The 24,128-nt window shown below is 45.2% G+C and overlaps 1 protein-coding gene across 1 annotated transcript; it reads left to right on the forward strand.

Moving 5' to 3' along the window:
- The first annotated feature begins 6,970 nt into the window (after nt 1-6,970).
- On the forward strand, nt 6,971-13,519 carry LOC123160057 (glutamine--tRNA ligase). Its single transcript, XM_044577880.1, has 23 exons — nt 6,971-7,176; nt 7,625-7,823; nt 8,008-8,055; nt 8,150-8,221; nt 8,391-8,490; nt 9,010-9,105; nt 9,195-9,256; nt 9,439-9,540; nt 9,626-9,715; nt 9,904-10,056; nt 10,145-10,200; nt 10,558-10,735; nt 10,855-11,052; nt 11,130-11,228; nt 11,306-11,437; nt 11,517-11,653; nt 11,772-11,871; nt 11,964-12,059; nt 12,213-12,313; nt 12,415-12,520; nt 12,620-12,709; nt 12,808-12,955; nt 13,055-13,519. The coding sequence occupies exons 2-23, from the start codon at nt 7,683-7,685 to the stop codon at nt 13,153-13,155; spliced, it is 2,406 nt and encodes an 801-aa protein (XP_044433815.1). The 5' UTR covers nt 6,971-7,176; nt 7,625-7,682; the 3' UTR covers nt 13,156-13,519.
- The last annotated feature ends 10,609 nt before the right edge of the window (nt 13,520-24,128 follow it).

Consider the following 24,128-nt stretch of genomic DNA (forward strand, 5'->3'; position numbering starts at 1 on the left):
GGCGGTTGAGCCCCAGTGACAGATGGGGGCGAGAGGAAGAAGATGCGGAACGGGAAGAATGAAAGAAGACCTAGTTGGGTCTATTTATAAGGAAGGGCCACTAAAGAGCGCGAAAAACGAGGAGGCCAAAAACATGAGTTATCCAACTACAAAGACGCCTCGATTTTCGGGGTGGTTATCAAGACAAAGATCCGTTGGGATACATTGGATAAAACACGCTTTTATGACAGATGACGTCATGGCGGGTTACCACAAATCCAGAAGATGACGTCATGGCGGGTTACAAAAATTTCATAAAGGCAGAAGATTTTTTCCTTAAGTGTTGAAGATTGGCATGAAACCAGTTCAAATCAATCTGGGGCCTAATGTTGGGGATATAACTATTGGTATGACCCGCCCAGGAGGGGCCGAGTCATACTTGCAAATATTCTTGAAGCCCAAGACCCAGGTTATGGATGGCGGTTTAGTTAAGGCCCATGGCCCATAGGTGACTTAAGGCCCGTAGTGATAAACCGCCATGTATGCGTGACTTGTATTGTAAGACAAGAAATATTAAGAGACCGAGCCGGGCACTGTTTATGAGCCAGCCGGGACTCTGTAGAGCCGCTGGGCGTCGGCCTCTGTATATAAAGGGACAACCCGGCGGCGGTTCAGGGCAAGTAACATCAACTCGAGAACTAGGTCAAGCAATTCGCTCCCTGGTTATCGAGACATAAGCAATCCCACTCAAAACTGGATCGTAGGCTTTTACCTTCATCGTAAGGGGCCGAACCAGTATAAATCTCGTGTCCTTTGTCCCGATTAACCCCTTCAATCTTCCTAGTTGCGATGGCTCCACGACTAAGTCCTTCCACTAGGACATCTGCCGTGACAATTCCATGACACCATACGTGCATGCTACGGGAATCACAAACTTCAACACAAGTATTCCTAAAATTCACAACTACTTAACTAGCATGACTCTAATATCACCATCCTCATATCTCAAAACAAGTATCAAGCATCAAATTGATCATAGCATCCAATTCACTTTCTATGATAGTTTTTATTATACCCAACTTGGATGCCCATCATTCTAGGACCAATTTTATAACCATAGCAAATACCATGTTGTCCTAAAAGACTCTCAAAATAATATAAGTGAAGCATGAGAGTTCAACAACTTCTTCAAAATAAAACCACCGTCGTGCTCTAAAAGATATAAGTGAAGCACTAGAGCAAACGACAGACTACTCCAAAAGATATAAGTGAAGATCAATGAGTAGTCGAATAATTATGCAACTATGTGAAGACTCTCTCTCATTTAAGAATTTCAGATCTTGGTATTTTATTCAAACATCAAGCAAAACAAAAGAAAATAAAATGATGCTCCAAGCAAAACACATATCATGTGGTGAATAAAAATATAGCTCCAAGAAAAGTTACCGATGAATGAAGATGAAAGAGGGGATGCCTTCCGGGGCATCCCCAAGTTTAGGCTCTTGGTTGTCCTTGAATATTACCTTGGAGTGCCTTGGGAATCCCCAAGCTTAGGCTCTTGCCACTCCTTATTCCATAGTCCATCGAATCTTTACCCAAAACTTGAAAACTTCACAACACAAAACTCAACAGAAAACTCGTAAGCTCCGTTAGTATAAGAAAATAAATCACCACTTAGGTACTGTTGTAAACTCATTCTAAATTCATATTGGTGTAATATCTACTGTATTCCAACTTCTGTATGGTTCATACCCTCCAATACTACTCATAGATTCATCAAAATAAGCAAACAACACATATAAAACAGAATCTGTCAAAAACAGAACAGTCTGTAGTAATCTGTATCAAACTTATACTTATGGAACTCCAAAGATTCTACCAAATTAGGAATCCTAAGAAATTTGTGTACAAATCCATATTAAAAAGAATCAGATCCAAAGCACATTTCTGTGAATTATCAAAACTAATTTACTGGGTGCAAAAGTTTCTGATTTTCAGCAGGATCAACACAACTATCACCGTAAGCTATCCTAAAGGTCTTACTTGGCACTTTATTGAAACAAAAGCTATAAAATATGATTACTATGGTAGCATAATCATGTGGACACACAAAAGCAGTAAGCGTAAATATTGGGTTGTCTCCCAACAAGCGCTTTTCTTTAATGCCTTTCTAGCTAGGCATGATGATGGCAATGATGCTCACATAAAAGATAAGAATTGAAACATAACGGGAGAATCATGAAGCATGTGACTAGCACATTTAAGCCTAACCCACTTCCTATGCATAGGGATTTTGTGAGTAAACAACTTATTGGAACAATAATCAACTAGCATAGGAAGGCAAAACAAGCATAAGTTCAAAACTTTAAGCACATAAAGAGGAAACTTGATATTATTGCAATTCCTACAAGCATATGTTCCTCCCTCATAATAATTTTCAGTAGCATCATGAATGAATTCAACAATATAATCAGCACCTAAAGCATTCTTTTCATGATCTACTTGCATAGAAAATCTACTACTCTCCACATAAGCAAAATTCTTCTTATTCGGAATAGTGGGAGTATCATAAGAGACTCGAATACTATAAATTATTCCCATATTAAAAGAGTAATGTTCAGAAAAAGGGTAATCATAATCATGACAAGTTTTATAAATATAATCATAACTACTTTTTATAGCATAAGTTTCATCACAATAATCATCATAAGTAGCAACTTTGTTGTCATCATAATCAATTGAAACCTCTTTCAAAATAGTGGATTCATCACTAAATAAAGTCATGACCTCTACAAATCCACTTTCATAGATATTATAAGATTCAACACCCTGCAAAATAGTGGGATCATTACTTCCTAAAGTTGGCACTCTTCCAAACCCACTTTCATCAATATAATCATCATAAGTAGGAGGCATGCTATCATCATAATAAATTTGCTCATCGAAACTTGGGAAGCTAAAAATATCATCTTCATTAGACATAGCATCTCCAAGCTTAGGACAAACATTAATTGTAGCAAATATATTCAGAAACATGTCATTCTCATCAAACATAGCATCCCCAAGCTTGGGCCTTTTCATATCATAAGCATAATCACTCTCATCATTAATAGTATGGATAGCACCAATAGTATAGCAATTATCATCATCAGAATGAGTAATAGGAGAAACATCATTTGGGAGGGATACCTTTTTACCTTTGCTTCTCCGTCTTTTCTTTTTCTTCTTCACATCATGTGTGGGTTTAATCCCCCTTTTGGAGCTCCTTATTAATGAGATTGGTTGAATAGAAGGCTCCTCCTCGTTACCTGATTCATCATAAGAAATAATAGGAGGATATTGGGAAGTCTCTTCCCTTTCATTAGTATTCTCTTCATCTTCTATTTGCTTTCTTTTCTTTATATAATTGGCAATATAAAGATTTTCAATGCAATTCACCGCACAATACATATAAATTTCCTCTAGATCAATATCAAGAAATTTCTTAAGGTTAAATTCTGGAATATGCTTAGTTGCACGTTTCATTTCTTCATTACCCAAAAGCAAACTAAGTTCATTATGATGTGCAAGGGAAATCAAGTCATCACAATTTTTGGACACAATTCGATCGTGAAACAATTTGCATCGGAGATTTAAATGACCATGTTCATTGCAAAGGTCACAAGTACGGTAAAGAAATTTTAAATTTTCAGCACTCACATCTAGCCTTTCTTGCAACCATTTAGTTTCTAAATACTTATGTCTCTTGCAAAATCTATCTTCTCTATTTGGTGTGTACTTGCAAACTCTATGCAATCCACAAAAATTGACATGCTTATAAGAGATATTTTCATCATGACTAGTGCAATCATCATTAGTACTATGGATATTCAAAGAGTTCATACTAACGACATTGCAATCATGCTCATCATTCAAAGATTTAGTGCCAAACATTTTATAGACTTCTTCTTCTAGCACTTGAGCACAATTTTCCTTTCCGTCATTCTCACGAAAGATATTAAAAAGATGAAACGTATGAGGCAAACTCAATTCCATTTTTTGTAGTTTTCTTTTATAGACTAAACTAGTGATAAAACAAGAAACAAAAAGATTCGGTTGCAAGATCTAAAGATATACCTTCAAGCACTCACCTCCCTGGCAACGGCGCCAGAAAAGAGCTTGATGTCTACTACGTAACCTTCTCCTTGTAGACGTTGTTGGGCCTCCAAGTGCAGAGGTTTGTAGGATAGTAGCAAATTTCCCTCAAGTGGATGACCTAAGGTTTATCAATCCGTGGGAGGCGTAGGATGAAGATGGTCTCTCTCAAACAACCCTGCAACCAAATAACAAAGAGTCTCTTGTGTCCCCAACACACCTAATACAATGGTAAATTGTATAGGTGCACTAGTTCGGCGAAGAGATGGTGATACAAGTGCAATATGGATGGTAGATATAGGTTTTTGTAATCTGAAATTATAAAAACAACAAGGTAACTAATGATAAAAGTGAGCACAAACGGTATTGCAATGCTAGGAAACAAGGCCTAAGGTTCATACTTTCACTAGTGCAAGTTCTCTCAACAATAATAACATAACTGGATCATATAACTATCCCTCAACATGCAACAAAGAGTCACTCCAAAGTCACTAATAGCGGAGAACAAATGAAGATATTATTGTAGGGTACGAAACCACCTCAAAGTTATCCTTTCTGATCGATCTATTCAAGAGTCCGTAGTAAAATAACATGAAGCTATTCTTTTCGTTCGATCTATCATCGAGTTCATACTAGAATAACACCTTAAGACACAAATCAACCAAAAACCTAATGTCACCTAGATACTCCAATGTCACCTCAAGTATCCGTGGGCATAATTATACGATATGCATCACACAATCTCAGATTCATCTATTCAACCAACAGAAAGTACTTCAAAGAGTGCCCCAAAGTTTCTACCAGAGAGTCAAGACGAAAACGTGTGCCAACCCCTATGCATAAGTTCACAAGGTCACTGAACCCGCAAGTTGATCACCAAAACATACATCAAGTAGATCACGTGATATCCCATTGTCACCACAGATAAGCACATGCAAGACATACATCAAGTGTTCTCAAATCCTTAAAGACTCAATCCGACAAGACAACTTCAAGGGGAAAACTCAATTCATCACAAGAGAGTAGAGGGGGAGAAACATCATAAGATCCAACTATAATAGAAAAGCTCGCGATACATCAAGATCGTGCCAAATCAAGAACACGAGAGAGAGAGAGAGATCAAACACATAGCTACCGGTACATACCCTCAGCCCCGAGGGTGAACTACTCCCTCATCGTCATGGAAAGCGCCGGGATGATGAAGATGGCCACCAGTGAGGGATCCCCCCTCCGGCAGGGTGCCGGAACGGGCTCCCGAGAGGTTTTTGGTGGCTACAGAGGCTTGCGGCGACGGAACTCCCGATCTATTGTGCTCCCCGATGTTTTTAGGGTATATGGATATATATAGGCGAAAGAAGTCGGCCAGGGGAGCCACGAGGGGCCCACGAGGGTGGGGGCGCGCCCAGGGGGTAGGGCGCGCCTCCTTGCCTCGTGGGCACCTCGAAGCTTCCCTGACTTCCACTCCAAGTCTCCTGGATTGCTCCCGTTCCAAAAATAACTCTCCCGAAGGTTTCATTCCGTTTGGACTCCGTTTGATATTCCTTTTCTTCGAAACACTGAAATAGGCAAGAAAACAACAGTTTGGGTTGGGCCTCCGGTTAATAGGTTAGTCCAAAAAAATAATATAAAAGTGTATAATAAAACCCATAAACATTCAAAACAGGTAATATGATAGCATGGAACAATCAAAAATTATAGATATGTTGGAGACGTATCAACTCCATAGAGCTTTCCGGCGTACCCCTTCTTTCTTTCTCCACGCCTCCCCTGCTTTACACCCCCCCTCCCTGATTCCCCAGCCCCTCCCACCTAAGGTTTGTTCCCACCATTTTTCCTTGAAAACTGTCTCAACTATCACATGTTTACCGACTTCTCAAATAAAATAGACAATAATCTCTCCTACTTAAACAAGAATAGTGTTTTTCTATTTCGCTTCTTCCTTGACCTGACATCCTTTATCCGATTGCTCGGGACAAACATATCCATGACGATGCGATTTTCGTCATGGAAGTGTGCACATCTATAACAAAAAAAATCGACATTTGTCATTGATGTACATCTACGACGCACCTACTACCATAGTTTGATTTTTTGTCAACAAGTGGCGCACACTCTTATCGAGCCCGGCCCATCTTATATCACATTGCTAGTATCGCTAGATCCCATTCCTAACGTAATCAGTGGCTTCCCCTCGGAAAACAAAACGTAGACTGCTAAAAAAAGAAAACAGAACGTAATCTGTGGAACACTTCTTGTTTTGTGAAGCTTCTAGAAGTTTTCAGATTTATGATTTTTTTTTTAAATTCGTGAACATGTTCAAACCCATGATTTTCTTTTCAAATTTGTGTTTTTTTTCAAATCTGCGAACCTTTTTTCCAATTTCCTGAACATGCTCAAATCCATGAACTTTTCAAATTCACCAACAATTATGAAATTTATAAACATTTGTCAAGTTCACAACATTTTATTGAATTCATGAATGTTTTCAAATCCATGAACTTTCTTTCAAATTTGTGAACGTCTTTTTCATATATGTGAACCTTTACAAATTTATAAACATTTTTGAACCTTTTTCAATTTTCAAGAATTTTTTTGGTTCTCACTTATTTTCCAGTTTTTGTTTATTTTTACCAAATTATGTTTTTGTAATTCAACAATCAACCGATCAATCGGCCACTGGGCAACGAGTTGTGCTCCCTGGCGCACAAGGCGCCGTGAGGAGCTCCCCGGAAAAGAAAATAACTTTTGCGTTTTGAGGCAAAAAAAAAACAACCGGTAGAACCCCCGGACATGGGCCTTGCCCAGCGGGCTCCCGCGTCGGATTGGCCCCTATTTAACAACGTTGGGCGTGGCGTCCTGGCCCAAAGGCCAAACCCTTGCCTCCGTCGCCAGCCAAACCCTCGCCTCCCGATCCCGTACCCTGCCAGCAGAGGTTCAGGCACGGCGGCACCGGCGGTGAGCTACCTACCGCCTCCCACCTCCCGGAGTCCACGGCCGCTCTGTCTCTGAGGGTGCGTCGTCGACCCGGCCGCCCCCGACTCCGCCGCCGCCGCCGCCGCCCAGGTTGGGTCCAGCCTCCGCTCCCCCCTGCTTCCTCCTCCTTGTCTGGTTTGAAAAGCTGATGTTCTCTAGGTTTCGTGCTTGGATTCTAGGTGTCTACATGTGGACTGTAGGAGGCGTTCCATCTAGTGTCATACATTCTCATTACCCTGATTGCAGAATGTTGTTCTTACATTGCTCTGTCTGCTATTGGGTAGAATATCTGGTCCATGCCTCCCCACCTGGAAATTAATCATGGACACACTTGTGGAAATACATAGAGACGAATAGATCGATCACATGAATTATGAATGGTCTCATTGTTTGCATATGAATCAAATAGCCCTGACACTTGTTTCTGAGTGTCAGCGAAGCCGATTGGCATGCTAGTATTTCTATTGCTCATCAGAGCTATATATATATGACATCTGCTGAAACAAGCTGACTATTACTTTAATGTTCTGCCACTAAGCGCCCCGGGTCCTAGCTTCTCCCCGCCCCTCCCGAAATCTCAGGACCTGCCGTGCGTCATGGGCGCCGGTGGCAAGGGATATAAGGCCCCGGCCCTGCAGCTAGAGAAGCTGCTGGCGCTCGGCCTCGACCAGCGCACGGCGGAGAACGCGCTTGTCAACAGCAAGGTCACCGCCAACCTAGCTGCCGTCATAGCCGAGGTAAAGCCATCCGTGTTAGTTTTTTCATTATTGCTTACAGTACCTTATAGTATGCTGTCTTAGTCTGTTGTTTCTGCTATTTTGTGATGCAAGTTGCATTGGACTCTTGTGACCAAATATAGTGCAATTTATCTCTTCAAAACATACAGTGTTTCCCCTTTTAACTGGATTTGCCTATGAACAGGCTGGTATAGGTGGATGTGACAAGTCGGTGGGAAATCTTCTGTATGCCGTAAGTTTTCTATCAATTTTTTTTCTCTAGTTTATACATCTGAAGATTTCTTATGTGTGACTTATGAGGATGCACTTGCTCGTGGATGAAATAGGTTGCCACTAAATACCCAAACAATGCACTTGTCCATCGTCCTGCTCTCATTGACTATATTGTGTCCATGAAGGTAATAACTTCTACTCCTACCTTTTTCATTCTTCGGTCCACTTTCAGCAGTCATTTTGCATTCTGTGTTCCTTTTCAGGAGAGCGGATGGAGAATGTACACTTTGTTTCAGAGCTCAGTTGTCTTAGTTTTGTTAATCTGACGTGTTTCTTTATGTCACTAATTTTCAGATAAAGAACCCTGTACAGCTAGACGCTGCTCTGTCATTTCTTACTAATGCTGGCCCTGATCCTTTGGATACTGGGAAGTTTGAAGAAGCCTGTGGTGTAGGTATGTTTTTTGCAACAACAATATATACTCTTCTACCAATTTTAACTAATGCATGGCACGTTCACGGACTGGACACTAAGAGCATGTACAGTGAAAGTGTTTTGAGAGATGTCCAGCAAGATAAACCGGTTTTTACTTACGACGTAGGATAGTCTTGGTGCTTATATTGATGGATGAGTGCTTGCTTAGGCACCAATGTTTAGGAGGTGCTTATGAGTTTAACTAATACTGCTAAGATTATATAATAAATCTCTGGAGTAGATGTAATTCACATATTTGCTTAATGATGTGGCAACATTCTCTGTATGAACTCGCACATAAGCACCTTTCAATCTACATGCCCTAAGAAAGTCTATGATGGTGACTCGATAATGTGGTTGTTTGGATGCTACAATAATATAGGACAAGTTTGCATTTTGATGATCAGATATGAAAGGAACACCTTTCTCTGAAGCAGCATATTCAGTCAATTCTTTCAATTGGCCGCCTTATTGATTGGAGTGCAATGTGTAACTGCAGGCGTGGTTGTTTCAATTGAAGAGATTCATTCAACTGTCACCAAGGTTCTACATGGAAATATGGAAGCTATATTGGAGCAGCGTTATCATATAAATGGTTGTCATCCAGTTCACCTTTGTATTACACATTTTTTGATTTGTTACTTGAGGGAACCCATCCTTCATCCTGCTTTATCCTTCTTCCAGTTGGTAACCTATGCGGACAGGTTAGGAAGAGACACCCCTGGGGTGATGCTAAGGCGACAAAGGTGCAAAACAATTGCTATAGATAAAGCACTTGACTTATTTCTGTTGTACTCCCTCTGTCCCAAAATAAGTGACTCAACTTTGTACTAACTTTGCACTAAAGCTAGTACAAAGTTGAGTCACTTATTTTGGAACGGAGGGAGTATTAACTTCATTTAACCCTCTTCATATTTTGCTCATACAGGAGGAGATCGAGAAAAGGCTTGCAGAGATACTAGGTCCAAAGACGGAAGCTGACAATGTAAAACCAGTAAAAACGAAGAAAGGAAAACCAGCAAAAGCTGAGGTTGGTGCGCTGAAGTAGAGCCTTTGGGGTTTAAAGTAGGCGATTTGATTATTAATTAGCTATCTGTGCTTTCTTTGAAATCCAGGAGAAAGTGGTTGCAGTAGTTACTGCTGCCCCACCATCTGAGGACCTGAATCCATACTCGCATTTTCCTGAGCCGGCAGAAAATAACAAGGTATAGTAAACTGTTGAGTTAAATAGATTAAATATCTGTTGTAGTTATGCATATAAATTCTGCACAGTACTGTTCTCTGATATCCCCATGACGTTAGTATTGTTCTTCTAAGCGCTATGATTGGCTGTTCTGTTGGTTGTCACTTGTAAGAAATGGACTTAAGTGGTTTTGATTTCTTTGTGACCTAGGTTCATACAGAAATATTCTTCAGCGATGGGAACATATGGAGGGCGCATAACACAAAGGAGATTTTAGAGAAACATCTTAGGGCAACCGGCGGAAAAGTGACGACCCGTTTCCCTCCAGAACCTAATGGATATCTTCATATCGGTCATGCCAAGGTTTTTATAATCTTCTTGAAAAGCATTTCCATATATACCACTTCCATGAAAAATGGAATATTATACTTGCATTCTTCATCTGGTCCAGGCTATGTTTATTGATTTTGGACTGGCTAAAGAGCGGAATGGCAATTGTTATCTTAGGTAATAACATATGTTTTTTTTTCATTTGGAACAGTCTTTTCCTCCTTGCCATGCTTGAAATTATATTTCTCCTGGCTATGTTTACTGATTTTGTACCAACTAATTATTTTAGCCATGTCTGTCCTGATCAAATACTGCTTTTTTTGCGGAAATGACCAAATATTGCTTGAAATTATGATTCTTCTTTTACATTATATACTGCATCTATTTGATTATATATTTCCATCTTCATTCTGGATTTCTGATTATTTCTGCTTGCTCTAAAAGTTCTTGCGTAGAATTCTTGCTGCTTTAGTTCTTCTGCATTTTCATTCACCGATTCACGACAAAATGAAGTCATGCCTAACTGAACAACAGGTTTGATGACACAAACCCAGAAGCTGAAAAGAAGGAATATATAGACCACATTCAGGAGATAGTCCATTGGCTGGGATGGGAGCCCTTCAAAGTTACATATACAAGTGATTATTTTCAAGCTTTGTATGAGCACGCCGTTGAGTTAATTCGGAAAGGGCTAGCCTATGTGGATCACCAGGTTCTTTTTCTCTCCGCCTTTATTTGTCATGGTACAAGATTCAAAAGGAGGAAATTAGCATGTATATCGAGTCCTTGATAAATAAAATGTGCAAATGCTGATTGGTATATGATTTCCAGACTGCAGAACAAATCAGGAAAGACAGGGAAACAAATACGGATAGTCCATGGAGGGATAGGCCTATTGAAGAGTCACTGCAATTATTCGAAGACATGCGACGTGGGCTGATTGCTGAGGGCGCAGCAACTCTCCGAATGAAGCAGGACATGCAGAATGATACCAGAAACATGTACGACTTAATTGCATACAGAATAAAAGTAAGTTGCAAACCTCGTTTTGTGAATTGAATGGCCATATCTTATCGGTACATAACTAATCATTTGATGCCACATAGTTCACCCCTCATCCGCATGCTGGTGACAAGTGGTGTATCTATCCAAGCTATGATTATGCTCATTGCATGGTGGATTCACTTGAAAACATTACTCACTCGGTAATTCCCCCCTTTTTCAAAATAGCTCTGGCTTGTTTAAACTATACCACGACTAACTGAGTGTGGTTATTCATTAGCTGTGCACGCTTGAGTTTGACGTACGCCGTCCATCATACTACTGGGTACTTGTTGCCTTGGGCTTGTACCAGCCATATGTTTGGGAGTATTCAAGGCTGAACATATCACATAATATTATGTCTAAAAGAAAGGTATGTTAATAATCGAGAAATCAGTATTACCCTGTTTGATCTATATTTATGGATATTCATTGTCCTTGTTCTGTTGCAGTTGAATCGGCTTGTGACAGAGAAGTGGGTAGATGGGTGGGATGATCCTCGTTTGTTAACACTGGCAGGACTGCGGCGACGGGGGGTGTCAGCAGCTGCAATTAATTCATTTATCCGTGGAATGGGGATAACAAGAAGGTAAATGCATGGATGATAGTTAACAAACTGCTTTGCATGAACTGTGCTTTGTGCCAGGCGCACAATCGCAAAATCTCCGTTTCTGCTACTGATTGCCCTTGGTATTCTTTATGTCCAGTGACAATAGCTTAATTCCTTTCGAACGTCTTGAATATCACATCAGAGAAGAACTTAACAAAACAGCTTCTCGAGCCATGGTTGTTCTGCATCCTCTAAAGGTATGGCATCTGGTTCCTGCTGCAAGTCACTCCATGTCTTCAGCCCTTAGAAGTCCCTAACACATTCATGGTGCCTCATTTTTCTAAATTAGGTTGTAATAACTAACTTGGAAGATGGAAAAGTCATAGACCTTGATGGAAAGAAGTGGCCTGATGCTCCTGCTGATGAAGCTTCGTCGTACTACAAGGTGCCTCTCTTGTTCTGTATATGATGGGAAGAATAGGTGTTGTTGCTATGGCACAAGTGGTTTAAAATTCTGTTTTAGGAATGCAGTAATCGAAATATTATACGTTTTACCTTATGCATGCTTCATAATTTAGAACACGCTACCTTTTGGCAGGTTCCTTTCTCAAGAACTGTCTACATTGAAAAAACTGATTTTCGCCTTGAGGACTCGAAAGATTATTATGGGCTAGCTCCTGGTAAATCTGCCCTGCTAAGGTAATTGATATACAATCTGGATTTACTTGACTATTCATATAGTTCACCTACTCCACATCAGCACATATTTACAGTTTTGTACTTGTCAATTTAATTTCTAGGTATGCATTCCCAATAAAATGCACAGAGGTTATTTATGGTGATAATCCAGAAGACATTGTTGAGATTCGAGCTGAGTATGACCCCTCAAAGACCTTGAAACCCAAGGTAACTGGTCACTTAAATCCTTGCATTCAAATCTGAAAATTCTAGTTAGGGAGTTGGGACACAATAAAGAGATGTTGACTTGGTTTGCAATTCGTTCAGGGTGTTCTGCACTGGGTTGCCGAGCCAGCGCCTGGAGTCGAACCGTTAAAGGTTGAAGTAAGACTGTTTGAGAAACTGTTCTTATCAGAGGTATAGTTTTGCTCGCCGCTCTTGCTGTATGTCATTACACCAGACGTGTGTTGGACTTGAAAGTCACTTCCTTGTGAATGCATTTCTTGCCCTCGTAGAATCCTGCCGGGCTGGATGATAAAGAGTTGGAGGAGAAATGGCTGGGCGATCTCAACCCGCAATCTAAGGAGGTCGTGAAGGGCGCGTATGCCGTACCGTCGCTCGCGGCCGCAGTTGTGGGCGACAAGTTCCAGTTTGAGCGGCTCGGTAAGAAATCTTCTGAACCTCTCTCTGTGTAATTGCCACTGCCGTATCCGTTGATTCATGCGACTGACCGTGCTGGAATGAACTTGATGTGAATTCCAGGCTACTTTGCCGTGGACACGGACTCGACACCTGAGGAGCTCGTGTTCAACAGGACCGTCACGCTGCGTGACTCCTATGGCAAGGTCGGGGGACCCAGGTGACTGCTGATTTAGTGAGAGGTTTTTGGTTTTGCTTGGTTACATACAGTACAGAGTACAGAGGCGGTGCTAACTGCAGAAAACTTAGTGATGCCATAGTACAAACATAGACAAGAGGCCTTTTGGTTTTTGCATATGCTGGGCTTGTGATGCCTAGTGTTGGATGATTAGATATGTATGTATGCTCACCCAAGAGAAGTGAGTAAAGAAAGGATCAGCTTTCTCCTTGCTTCTGAAAAGCACCTGTTTCATGTTTCCTCCGGTGCTCACTTTGCCTCCTCCCACCACAACAATAACATTGTGCTGCACCAAACAGCGGTTGTGAAGCAATAGTGTGGTGAATAAAGAAAACACAACAAATATTCAATAGGATATTGTAGAACTGAAGATATTGATAAGTAGATGGAGAGAAGAAGTGATTTGCAGAAAAATATCATTTTTATTTCTAAATTTTAGAAGTTTGTGAAAACGTGCAATTTGATTTGCTGGGAAGAAAATGCAATATACATGTGATCCCACCCAAGAACAACAGTGTAGAACTTAAAATGCACGCATGCCTACAACATCAATGAAAAGACACAGGACCACCCTCCCAGCGATTGAGTCAAGCGATGGTGGAGCTCCTGAGCTAGGTAGGGGCACACCCCGGCGTCGGCTGCCACCCCAACGCCGTCTCCACCCCCGGAGGCGGCGTCCACCTTCTCGTCGCGCGCTACTCCAGCCACGGCGACCACCCAGCCCGGTGTGCCCCGCAACGGCTTGAAGCTAGAGCACGGCCGCCACGTTCACTTCTCGTGCCCAGGTTTCTAGGGATCCTGGGTCAGACTCGCAGGTTTCCCCCCTCTCTCTACAGCATGCGCACGATGGCAATCAAGTGCCTGGTGGTTTAGATACCCCGTATCCCCCCCTCTCGCCGTCGCACCGGCCCGCTGCCCTATCAGGCGATGATCGAGGCCGCTCTCCTGTCGCTTCCCCTCCCCCTGTTGCGCCTCATGCCCGCCTCTCTACCTCCCCTGCCACCTCGCACGTCTCCCTATCCGATAGTCCAACCTCGCCGCGCCATGCAACCTATAGGGACGCCCTGCTCTCGCATAAACCGGGGTTATCAGGATCTTTACGTGCCTCGTGCTCCGTAGCGTATCGCTTGCTTAGATACGGTAAGCCTGCTGACCTCCACCGGTGGTGCTACCGCTGCCTCTCCTATAGCCACAAGAGACGCGACTGCCGAGATCCAGTTGTTTGCTGGCTATGCCGTCGGGTTCGCCACCTTAGCTTCCAATGCGACCTGCGCGTATACCCGTCTAACCCTAAGCCACCATACACCGCTACTAATACCAGCCCTCTCCCATCGCCACCCTCCACTACCCTCACCTCGAACCAGGCTCCTCCTTCCTCTCTTGCCATCGTCCCCTTCTGCCCTAGCTTGCCTATCCTCGCCCCAGCCAGCCCCATGGAGCCTGTGATCCAAGGCCGACCCACTTCGCTAGACGTCCACTTCCCCCTCAGCTCCGACCAAAACACCCTTGTTTGCCTCATCAACATTTCGCCGCCCAAAACCAACTTTCTGTCCTGGCTCCGGCGGGTGTTCCGGCAGAGGCTTGGGGTTGCCGCAGTGCGCTTCGCTGGCTCCGCCGTGGGCACTGCCTTTGCCGTGTTCCAATGCGAAGAGGAGCAGGCCGCGGCCTTTCACGCGAGCCCTCTCTACGTCGGCTCCCACATTGTCCGGATCCTTCCGCACGACGCGGGGGACAACGCCTTCTCCTTCTCCTATCGCCACATCGTCAGCCTTTCGCTGGAAAAGCTGCCCTCGAGCTATGGAACAGGCGCGGTGTCGCCGCCTCCATCGCCGGCTTCGCGGGCCTTCTGCGGGTTGAGCATGCCTGCCTGCACGGCAACAACTTCGCCGACATCTTTGTCCTCGCCAAAGTTGAGGCTCTGCAGTACATCCCCCACCACATCGCCTTTCACCACTTCGACGGAGCCGGCGCCTACGCCGACATGCTGATCAACGAGATCTGGGACGTCGCCAGTCGCTGGGGTCCCCGTCTGCACCTCCTCAGCCCCCATCCGCACGCCGCTACGATGGAGGAGGGGGTTCCGGCGCTGGGCGTGCTCTCCCTCGCACCCTGCCTCGCCAGGGCCACTCCATGACCCGGGGCTCCGGCTCGGCTCCAGGTGGCCAGGTCGAAGACGATGGCATGGCCACCCAGGCATTCCGCGCTTTCCTGCAGCCCCAGATCGCCTCTGACCAAGACTTCATGGCCATGCTGAAGATCTCTTACAAGCCCAAACTCATCAAGAGGGCTCCTTCCTTGCTCCCCACGGTCGAGCAGCTCGCGCACGAAGATGAGCTGCGAGGATGCCTGCGCTCCTCCCTGCTTGCTGCGGAATGCGCTCGGCCATGCGTAGCCGTCTCCTTCGACCCGGATACCATGGCCTTCTCCTTCGAGCTGCAGCTTAGCAACTGTCGAGCTGCTACAGGGACGATCCAGGTGCGAGCGATCGCACTGGACGACGGATTCTTCCCTTGCTTCGACTTGCGCTCTGAGGTTGTGGCGCGGGAAAGCTGCCGATCCCTACTGTTTAAATTCTGGCCGCAGGATGAGGCCGGCCTCATGTGCTCCCGTGCCCTCCCCCTCCTTCCATCTATGGATAACACACACCCTCCCAAGCCTGTTATGCCACATGGGCTTCTGCCCACTGTCGGCCCGTCGCTCTCTGCTCGCGATAATGCCATCCTGCCTGCTGAAGCCTACTTTCCAGCCTACGCGCGCGTTCAGGCCCACCAAGTTCTCGCCACCAGGCCCATCTGCCCCAGGCCGCTCCGGCACGCCCCTGCTTTGGGTAACGACTTTCTTAACTGTGACCGCTCTCCTGTTGCAAACACTAACCTGCTGCACGGGGCGTGTTCCCTGCTGCCCGCGCATGTCGCCACTGCTTTCTGCTCCTGCCGCATGCCCCTGCCGGAGCCTCGAGCTGAGGATCTCCGCCCCTTCCCACCAACCCTCCGGCTCTTCGATGCCCCTGCGCCACCACTCTAGCTGGGCTCTCCAGCACCTGCCCCCTTTGGGGCCATATCCGGAGTAGATCTCGGTCTCGGCGTCGACTCCACCATGCTCTCCGAGAGGCCGACCCGCTAGATGCCTGCAGAGGACGTTGGCGCTGGCCTTGCTGCCCAGCCTATGGCGGCTGGCGCTGGCATTGCTGCCCAGCCTATGGCGGCTGGCGCTGGCATTGCCTCTGGTGGCTGTTGGGCAGGCCGAGCTATGCGCTGGTGACGGCCCTGTGGCCGTCTATGTTGTTCAAGATCTGAACGCCCCCCCCCCTTCTGCCACACACCGCAGCCCTCGTATCATGAAGATGTATGATGGGGAGCGCATCGGCTCCATCGAGCGCGCTTCCAAGTGCAAGGCGGCTTCCGCTGGCTCCAGCCACGACGGCTCCAAGCGACGGCCCACCTCGTCTGCTGCCAAGCGCAAGAAAACCAAGGTCATGCCTGTCTCTGAATTGCTGGATCTTCAGTTCAGCAGCACTCCAAGGCCAATGACCAAGGGCAAGCTCAAGCAGATCGCCAAATGCTGCGACCTCAATGTGGACGCCATCCTCGCTCAAGCTTCGTCCTCCTCCACGGCCGGGACTGGCTGCTCTAGCCAATCCGACGGCTCCCCCGCTTCTTCCATGGGCGCGCACTTTGTTGCTGATGTCTAGATGCCTTTCAGATTTGCTCTTGCACCTCCCAGGGTTAGCTGGCATCCTCTATGCCCTTCTTTGCATTAGCTTTAGTCCCAGAAACATGTTTAGTTTCTGTTATCCAAGCTCATTGCCAGTTTGTTGGCTTAGTCATGTACTTGGCCAGAGTCTCTTTCAGTCTTTATGTTCTGTTAAGTCTAGTTTCTAGGCCAAGTTGTACCCCCTGTTATGCATCAATGTTATCCACCTTATGCTACTTTGTGTTGCATCCTTCCTCTCATGCGCATGTTTTTCCTTTTTGCACGGGCAGTACCACCACGATCTATGAAGCTTGTTGATTGGAATGTTCGTGGCCTAGGTGATGAGAATAAGTGTTCTTTGGTCCGCGATGTTCTAACTTCCTGTCGGCCTAGCGTTGTTTGTTTTCAGGAAACAAAGCTGGAAGCAGCTACCACTAAGAAGCTCAGGAGTTTCTTGCCAGCCTACTTCGACAACCATGCCATCATGCCCTCGACGGGCTCCTCAGGCGGCCTGTTAGTTGCTTGGGATTCCTCAGTCTTCTCTGGGCAGGTCCTTGCATCACACAGTTTTCACCTCACTGTCAGATTCTCATCAACAACGTCAGAGACTGCTTTTGTTGTCACTACAGTTTATGCCCCCTGCGTTCACCAGGAAAGACAACTTTTCTTGAACGAGATTGATGCTGCGACAGCACTGATTACTGATCCATGGATTGTTATCGGCGACTTCAATATGTACCGTTTCAGAGAGGAGAAATCGAGGGGCAGAGTCAATTGGGCCATGATGGAGATGTTTAATGACTTGATCAGAGCTCATGGGCTTGATGATGTGGACATTTGCAACCAAAAGTTCACCTGGTCGAACAAACGAGTGGACCCCACCATGGCAAGGCTAGACAGAGTGTTGATCAACACTGCCTGGTTATTATCCTTCTCCCAAACCTCAGCAATGGTGACACCTTCTGCCACATCAGATCATGTGCCTCTCTTGGTCCAGTTTGGCAACGCTAAGGTGAAAAGCAATCTCTTCAGGATGGAGAATCACTGGCTGCTCTTAGAAGAAACAAGAGCTATCATTCAGAACTGCTGGAACCAAAGCACCAGAATAACTAACTCGTCCGCTTCTCTCTTTAACTTGAAATTCAGACGTATCCGAGCTGCTTTACGGAGTTGGAAGAGGAACAGAGCCAGTCTGGATATGCTAATCTCGAACAATAAACAGGTGATACTATATCTTGACACTATCAAAGAACGGAGACCTCTTTCTCTGTTAGAGAGGGTGCTTAGAGTTTTTGCCACACAAAAAACAGAGCAGCTCATTTTGTGGCGAACTGCTGCATGGAAGCGAAGAGCTAAGCTACGTTGGTGTATATCCGGCGATGAGAACTGCAACTTCTTCCACGCTGCTGCTTCTGGCCATGCTAGGAGAAACAAAGTCAGGGTTCTCGTCAAAGATGGAGTGGAGTTTTTTGAAAATCAGCAGAAACTTCAGTTAGCAACTGAATATTTCTCTGCTCTTCTGGGTCAGCCATCACGCTCGAAACCTACAATGCAGCTTGATCAACTTTATGAGCAAGTTGACCTATCCTGCCATGCAAGGGAGTTCACTTGGCAGGAAATTGTCGAAGCTATCAACCATTCTCCCAACTACCGCAGCCCCGGGCCGGATGGTTTCACAAATGAATTTTACAAAGCCTTCCACAGCGTCATCAAGGACGACTTGCAACTGTTTTTCTCCCAGTTGTACCAGAATCAGTTGGACATGTCTGGCATTAACCTAGCTCACATCTCTCTCTTGCCCAAAAAGGACACACCGCTTGAACTAAAGGATTTCCGCCTATATCCATAGTTCACAGTGTGCCCAAACTTGCAAGCAAAGTCCTAACCAGGAGGCTGCAAGCCCAGATCCCGAGCCTCATCCACTCGTTGCAATCTGGCTTTATCAAGGGCAGGGCCATCGTCGAAAACTTTGCCTTAGCTGCAGATATGATACAAATGGCACATAAGAGGAAATTGCCCATGGTAGCCTTGAAGTTGGACTTTCAAAAAGCCTTTGACTCCGTCAGTTGGTCTTGCCTGCATAGTGTCTTGGCTGCCCGTGGCTTCCCTCAGCGATGGATTAGCTGGATCGAGTGCTTACTCTCTTCGACAACGTCCCGAGTCTTACTAAACGGGGAGCTGGGTGACTGTTTTGCGAATAAAAGAGGGTTCAGGCAGGGCGACTCCATCTCGCCATATCTTTTCATTCTGGTGGCTGATGTCTTGCAACGACTATGCTGCTTCGCTTTTGATTCTGGTAGCCTGATTCACCCCCTTGGTTCGGACAGGATGTTCCTTGTTCTACAATACGCCGATGACACCTTAATCCTCTTCCACGGCTCCGTCCAACAAGCTACCATCATCAAGCGGATCCTGTCAGACTTCTCTGCTTTCTCTGGGTTACAGATCAACTACCACAAGAGCACTCTCGTCCCCATATGCATCGATAACTCTACCATTGATGAGATCGTTGGTGTGTTCGGCTGCTCAGCGTCAAGTTTCCCCTGCACGTACTTAGGTTTGCCCCTCTCTCTGCACAAGATTAGACATGACTTGCTGCTCCCAGTCATTCATAAAGTGGACAAGAGGTTATCGGGATGGCTGGCTACTCTTTTGTCTTGGGGCGGCAGGTTAACACTGATCAACTCTGTCTTGGCTAGCATACCAAGTTACTTCATGACATGTTTTCGCTGGCCTAAAGAATCCATCCACAAGCTTGAGAGTTTGTTGAGATCTTTCCTATGGCAAGGAGCGAGCGCAGCGAAGGGCGGCCAATGCTTAGTTGCCTGGCACTACGTCACTATGCCACGATCTGCTGGTGGCCTAGGTGTTAGAGACCTATCTGCTCACAATCAGGCCCTGTTGACAAGTTTTACAGCCAAGGTTCTTCAACAATCCTGCGTACCCTGCTATCAATGGTTTGCCCAACAATATTGCTGCGGCTCTATGCCCAGGAGGACTTGTGCTCGTGACACTGCGATCTGGAGTGGTTTCAAACAATCCATTCCCTTGGTTCTGGCCTCCTCAAGATGCTCCTTAGGCTCTGGGAAGCTTATTTCTTTCTGGCACGACTGCTGGCTTACAGCAGGACGACTCAGCTCTACTCTGCCCACCCTGTACACTTTTGCAAGGGATCAGGACTGCTCCGTGGCCTCACAACACCACCAGGAATCATGGCAACCACAGCTTCATCCAAACCTGTCAGCAACAGCCATGTATGAACTTCAGCTACTACTCTCTTTTCTAGCTCCTGTCACGCCAACATCAGAAAGTTCAGACTCCAGGGTTTCTGCGATCTACAACAAGGCCATCACTACAAACCATATGTACGAACTACTCACTTTCTGCGGCGCGTCCTGCGCTTATGGTTCTTGGATTTGGGACAGGATAATCCCCCTCAAGCATCGTGTCTTCTTATGGTTGCTTTTTTGGGACCGGTTAAACACTCGAGACAACATGATGAAGAAACGTTGGACTTCTGTTACAGCACACCCGGAATGCGATATCTGTCCTGCTCCTGAATCTGATTCACATATGCTGTTACGTTGTGCTCCAGCTTCTGTGATCTGGAACGTTTTCGGACTCACAGACCTTGCCTCCAACTCTCTGGATCTCGTCAGCTTTGTCGAGAAAGCCGAACAGCTTTGGCCGGCCCCGGGTAAATTCCACCTCCTCTTCGCTGCAACAGCAGTCACAGCATGGCACGCCCGGAATGACATGATTTTTAACTCCAAAAGATGGCCCTCGTCTTACATCAAACAATACGCGAAGCAGCTGCTACATCTTTGGCGAAACCAGAACCATAAACAGGATGACAATGATGCTATAGACGCCTGGATCAATCTCTTAGTCTAAGTCTTTTAAGTGTTTCTTCCCAGTTTCGGTTCTCTTGCTGTCTCTCTCCTCTTCTCAGACTACAACCTGGCGGCTTACAGCCAGGGCACCATTGGTGCTAAATGTAAGCTTCATGTAATCGGCCCCTACGGATCTCCAGGCTCCTAGCCTGTTTTGAAATATATAAGGTAGACCATATCTACCTTTCATTTCAAAAAAAATAAAATGAAAAGACACAGATGAAATGCTTTGTTCAACATAAACACAAATAGTGGCGTAGATAAAATCATGAGCATTGTTGCAACTATAAATCTAAGAAGCATGAGCGCTGTTGCAGATTATTTATCCAAGGTCCTACAAACAAAACCAAGAACTGGTGAGGTGTCCCTAGCTGTACTTGAAGGCAACAAATCTGCTAAGGAACAAAATATCAAATACCTGCATGTTTATCCAGACGGCACAGTTGAGGTCAGCCCGTCATTGGTTCAGGACAGCGGCATAATCCATGTCCAATCAGGCGGCACAGCACGGTTGAATTGACACACGACAGTAAAAACAATAACAAATTAGTTATGTACTATAAATTACAGAGTATAATAACACCAAGATTTCCCTGTTCCATCAATACTGAATTAGTTCACGGGAGTGACCATTATATAAAACTAAAGCAAAACAGCACAAAAGGGCCTTACACCACTTGAATTTCGTGAAGTAAAAAAAGACAGAAAGTAGTCACCGGAATCATTGTAATAATCCAATTGACTGCAGCATTCATGATGTATATGAGACCTGCAGCCGAACTTGGGAGAAGAATTTATTGCTCTCTGGAACCATAGAGTTTGTAGAGAGCAAGACAGGGCCATGATGTGCAGCTATGCTGCTATTTTCCTCCCCACCTCATAATCTTCTTTTCTGTGCAGTGTCAACATCACCTTCATGTAATTTGACATTGGTCATCCGGGTTTTGCCCCGTTTTGAATGCATAAGGTAGATCATGATCTACCTTTTCTTTCAAAAAATAAAAGAACTTGTAGAAGAAAGAAGCTGTATTTCCACTTATTGCTTCACCATAGTAAATACTTCACCACGAGCTGCAGGCATTGAGGCCAGATGAAACATCCACTGAGAAGATAGAAATATGAAAAAGGCCCAAAATTAAGATATCCGCTATTCAGATACCAGCCCTAGGATAATGTGGTATTCCAAACAGAGGGTGACATTCTAGTACAGAGAAAGTATTGAACAGTGTCATACGAACAAATTCCGATGATAATAAAATAGTACTCTCTCCGTTCCTAAATACTTGTCTTTCTAGAGATTTTAACAAGTGACTACATGCGGAGTAAAATGAGTGAATCTACACTCTAAAATATGTCTATATACATCCGTATGTGGTAGGCCATTTGAATCTCCAAAAAGACAAATATTTAGGAACGGAGGGAGTAGTATTCACTTGCAGAGAACGATTCACAACATAACACATTTGAGTCATCTATTTTGGAACGGAAGGAGTACTCTAGAAGGCACCGGATAAGTAACACAGACGGGCACTACATCAGATTAAACCCAAAGTAGACTGACAGAAAGCATCGCATATTGGCGAGATCTTCATCGACATTGGAACTCCATCCAGAGAGCAGTCAGCCACCCAGCACGATGAAACCGTCTTCGGTCACCGGATACGAAGAGTAATCTTTGTACTCAAATCTCTTGACGCCATCAGACGTATACTCTCCCCAGTACTTCTCGTGCTCCTCTTCCAGCTTAGCTATGAAAGTGTCGAAATCCTCGGCCGATTCCTCTTGCCCCTGCTTTTGCTTCGAGATCTTGCCTACCTCGGAGAAGCCGGCATCTGCCTCCGTCTTCTTGAAGGCCGCTGCTTCTCCGTCGGAACTGCAGCCCTTGCGCGGACGGCGACGGCCGGCCGCCGGAGCCTTCCTTTTGGTGCTGCGCTTGCCCTCCCCGCAGACGGCCGCGTCCTCCGCCTTGCTGCACAGCTTGGGCGGAGACCCTCTGCTGGCCATCGCTCCTCGTCGGATCTAATCACCGGAGGCTGGACGGAATTTGATGATTTGCTTATTGGGTTGGCTTGATTCAAGGGGAAATCGGGGAACTTGTGGGGCGGCTGCGCCTCCTCGCTTCTATTTATAGGCGAACCCTAGCAGCTCTGCTCCGGTCCCGGAGATGGATTCCTTCTTCGTGTCCAATTCCTAGATAAGGCCAGCCCGGTGCTCCTATTCTTAATCCCCCGCAGGCTGGCGGCCCATTTAGTGCTCCCCGCGGTCAAAAAAAACCTATTCCGCCCATGGGTCGGTGGATAGAAAAATCCCTATTTGCCGCGGTTTTCTGTGGTTTTTCTTATTTTCCCCTCAAATAAAAATTTCCCCTAAAAGAAGCTATTGGGTCTGTTTTTCTTTTCTATGTGTTTTTCTTTGTTGGTCATGGATATGCAGGGCAGGGAAGGGAACTTCACCACCGAAAAGCACCTCCGGTGCTGGGCCATCTGCACGCGTGCGCCCTCCAAAGATAGTGGCCGAGCCACATCAGAAAAATAGAGGGCGGCCATGGCGCGGTTTGTGGAAGGCCGGCGATGGCGGGGTGGACCAGGTGGTGGAAGCGCGGTTGGTGGCGGCGGGCCGGCACGGAGCTCCAGTGGGAATGGCCGAGCGCAGCACTTTGCCAGCGTGAGGGGGTGGCTGGACGCATAGGTGGGGGATGAAGATTCGGGAGAGTAGGCGGCAGCGACTGATTGCTTTTCTTTTTCTTATTGGTTAAGAGAGACAGGGGGAGAGAGAGAGAGTTTTTTCTTCTTGACCCACATGTAAGTGACAGATGAAGACGGGCAAAATTGTTAGGAAACGTCCCAAACACGGTCAAACCCCTTTGACATGGAAAAATGTAAATGTTCCAATTCATTCTGATAGTTTAGGTAAGGGCATATATATTGGTACTATCTTAAGAGTGCCACGTAGAATAAATGATGAGGTGGAGGAAAGAAAACTCATAAGAAAAGGCTTGTCTTCTTTTATTTAAGAGAAGACAAAAGATGATTTCTTAGCACAATATATCTCACCATGTTTTAGGAATAGCTAGTTATTGAAAATAAGGCTTAGGCTTTTTTTTGTCATCTCTAAATTACATGTAAGATTTAAAATAAGAGTATCTTATCAACCATTGTACATGCCCTCAGCATAGCTATGGTACTAGATCTTCTAGTTTTTGGGATGGCTCTATCCCTGATTTTAGTTCTCTATCTATCTATTATCCGAGAAATAAAGTCGTATTGCTTTAAAAAAAACAATGCATGCGAAAAAAGATGTAACATCAAATTCATAGAAAAACTGCTATTACTTCCTCGTAGAAGTACAAATCAGTACTTAAAGCATGACATGC

Source organism: Triticum aestivum, chromosome 7B, assembly GCF_018294505.1.
Source record: "Triticum aestivum cultivar Chinese Spring chromosome 7B, IWGSC CS RefSeq v2.1, whole genome shotgun sequence".
In the NCBI taxonomy this organism is placed as follows: Eukaryota; Viridiplantae; Streptophyta; class Magnoliopsida; order Poales; family Poaceae; genus Triticum; species Triticum aestivum.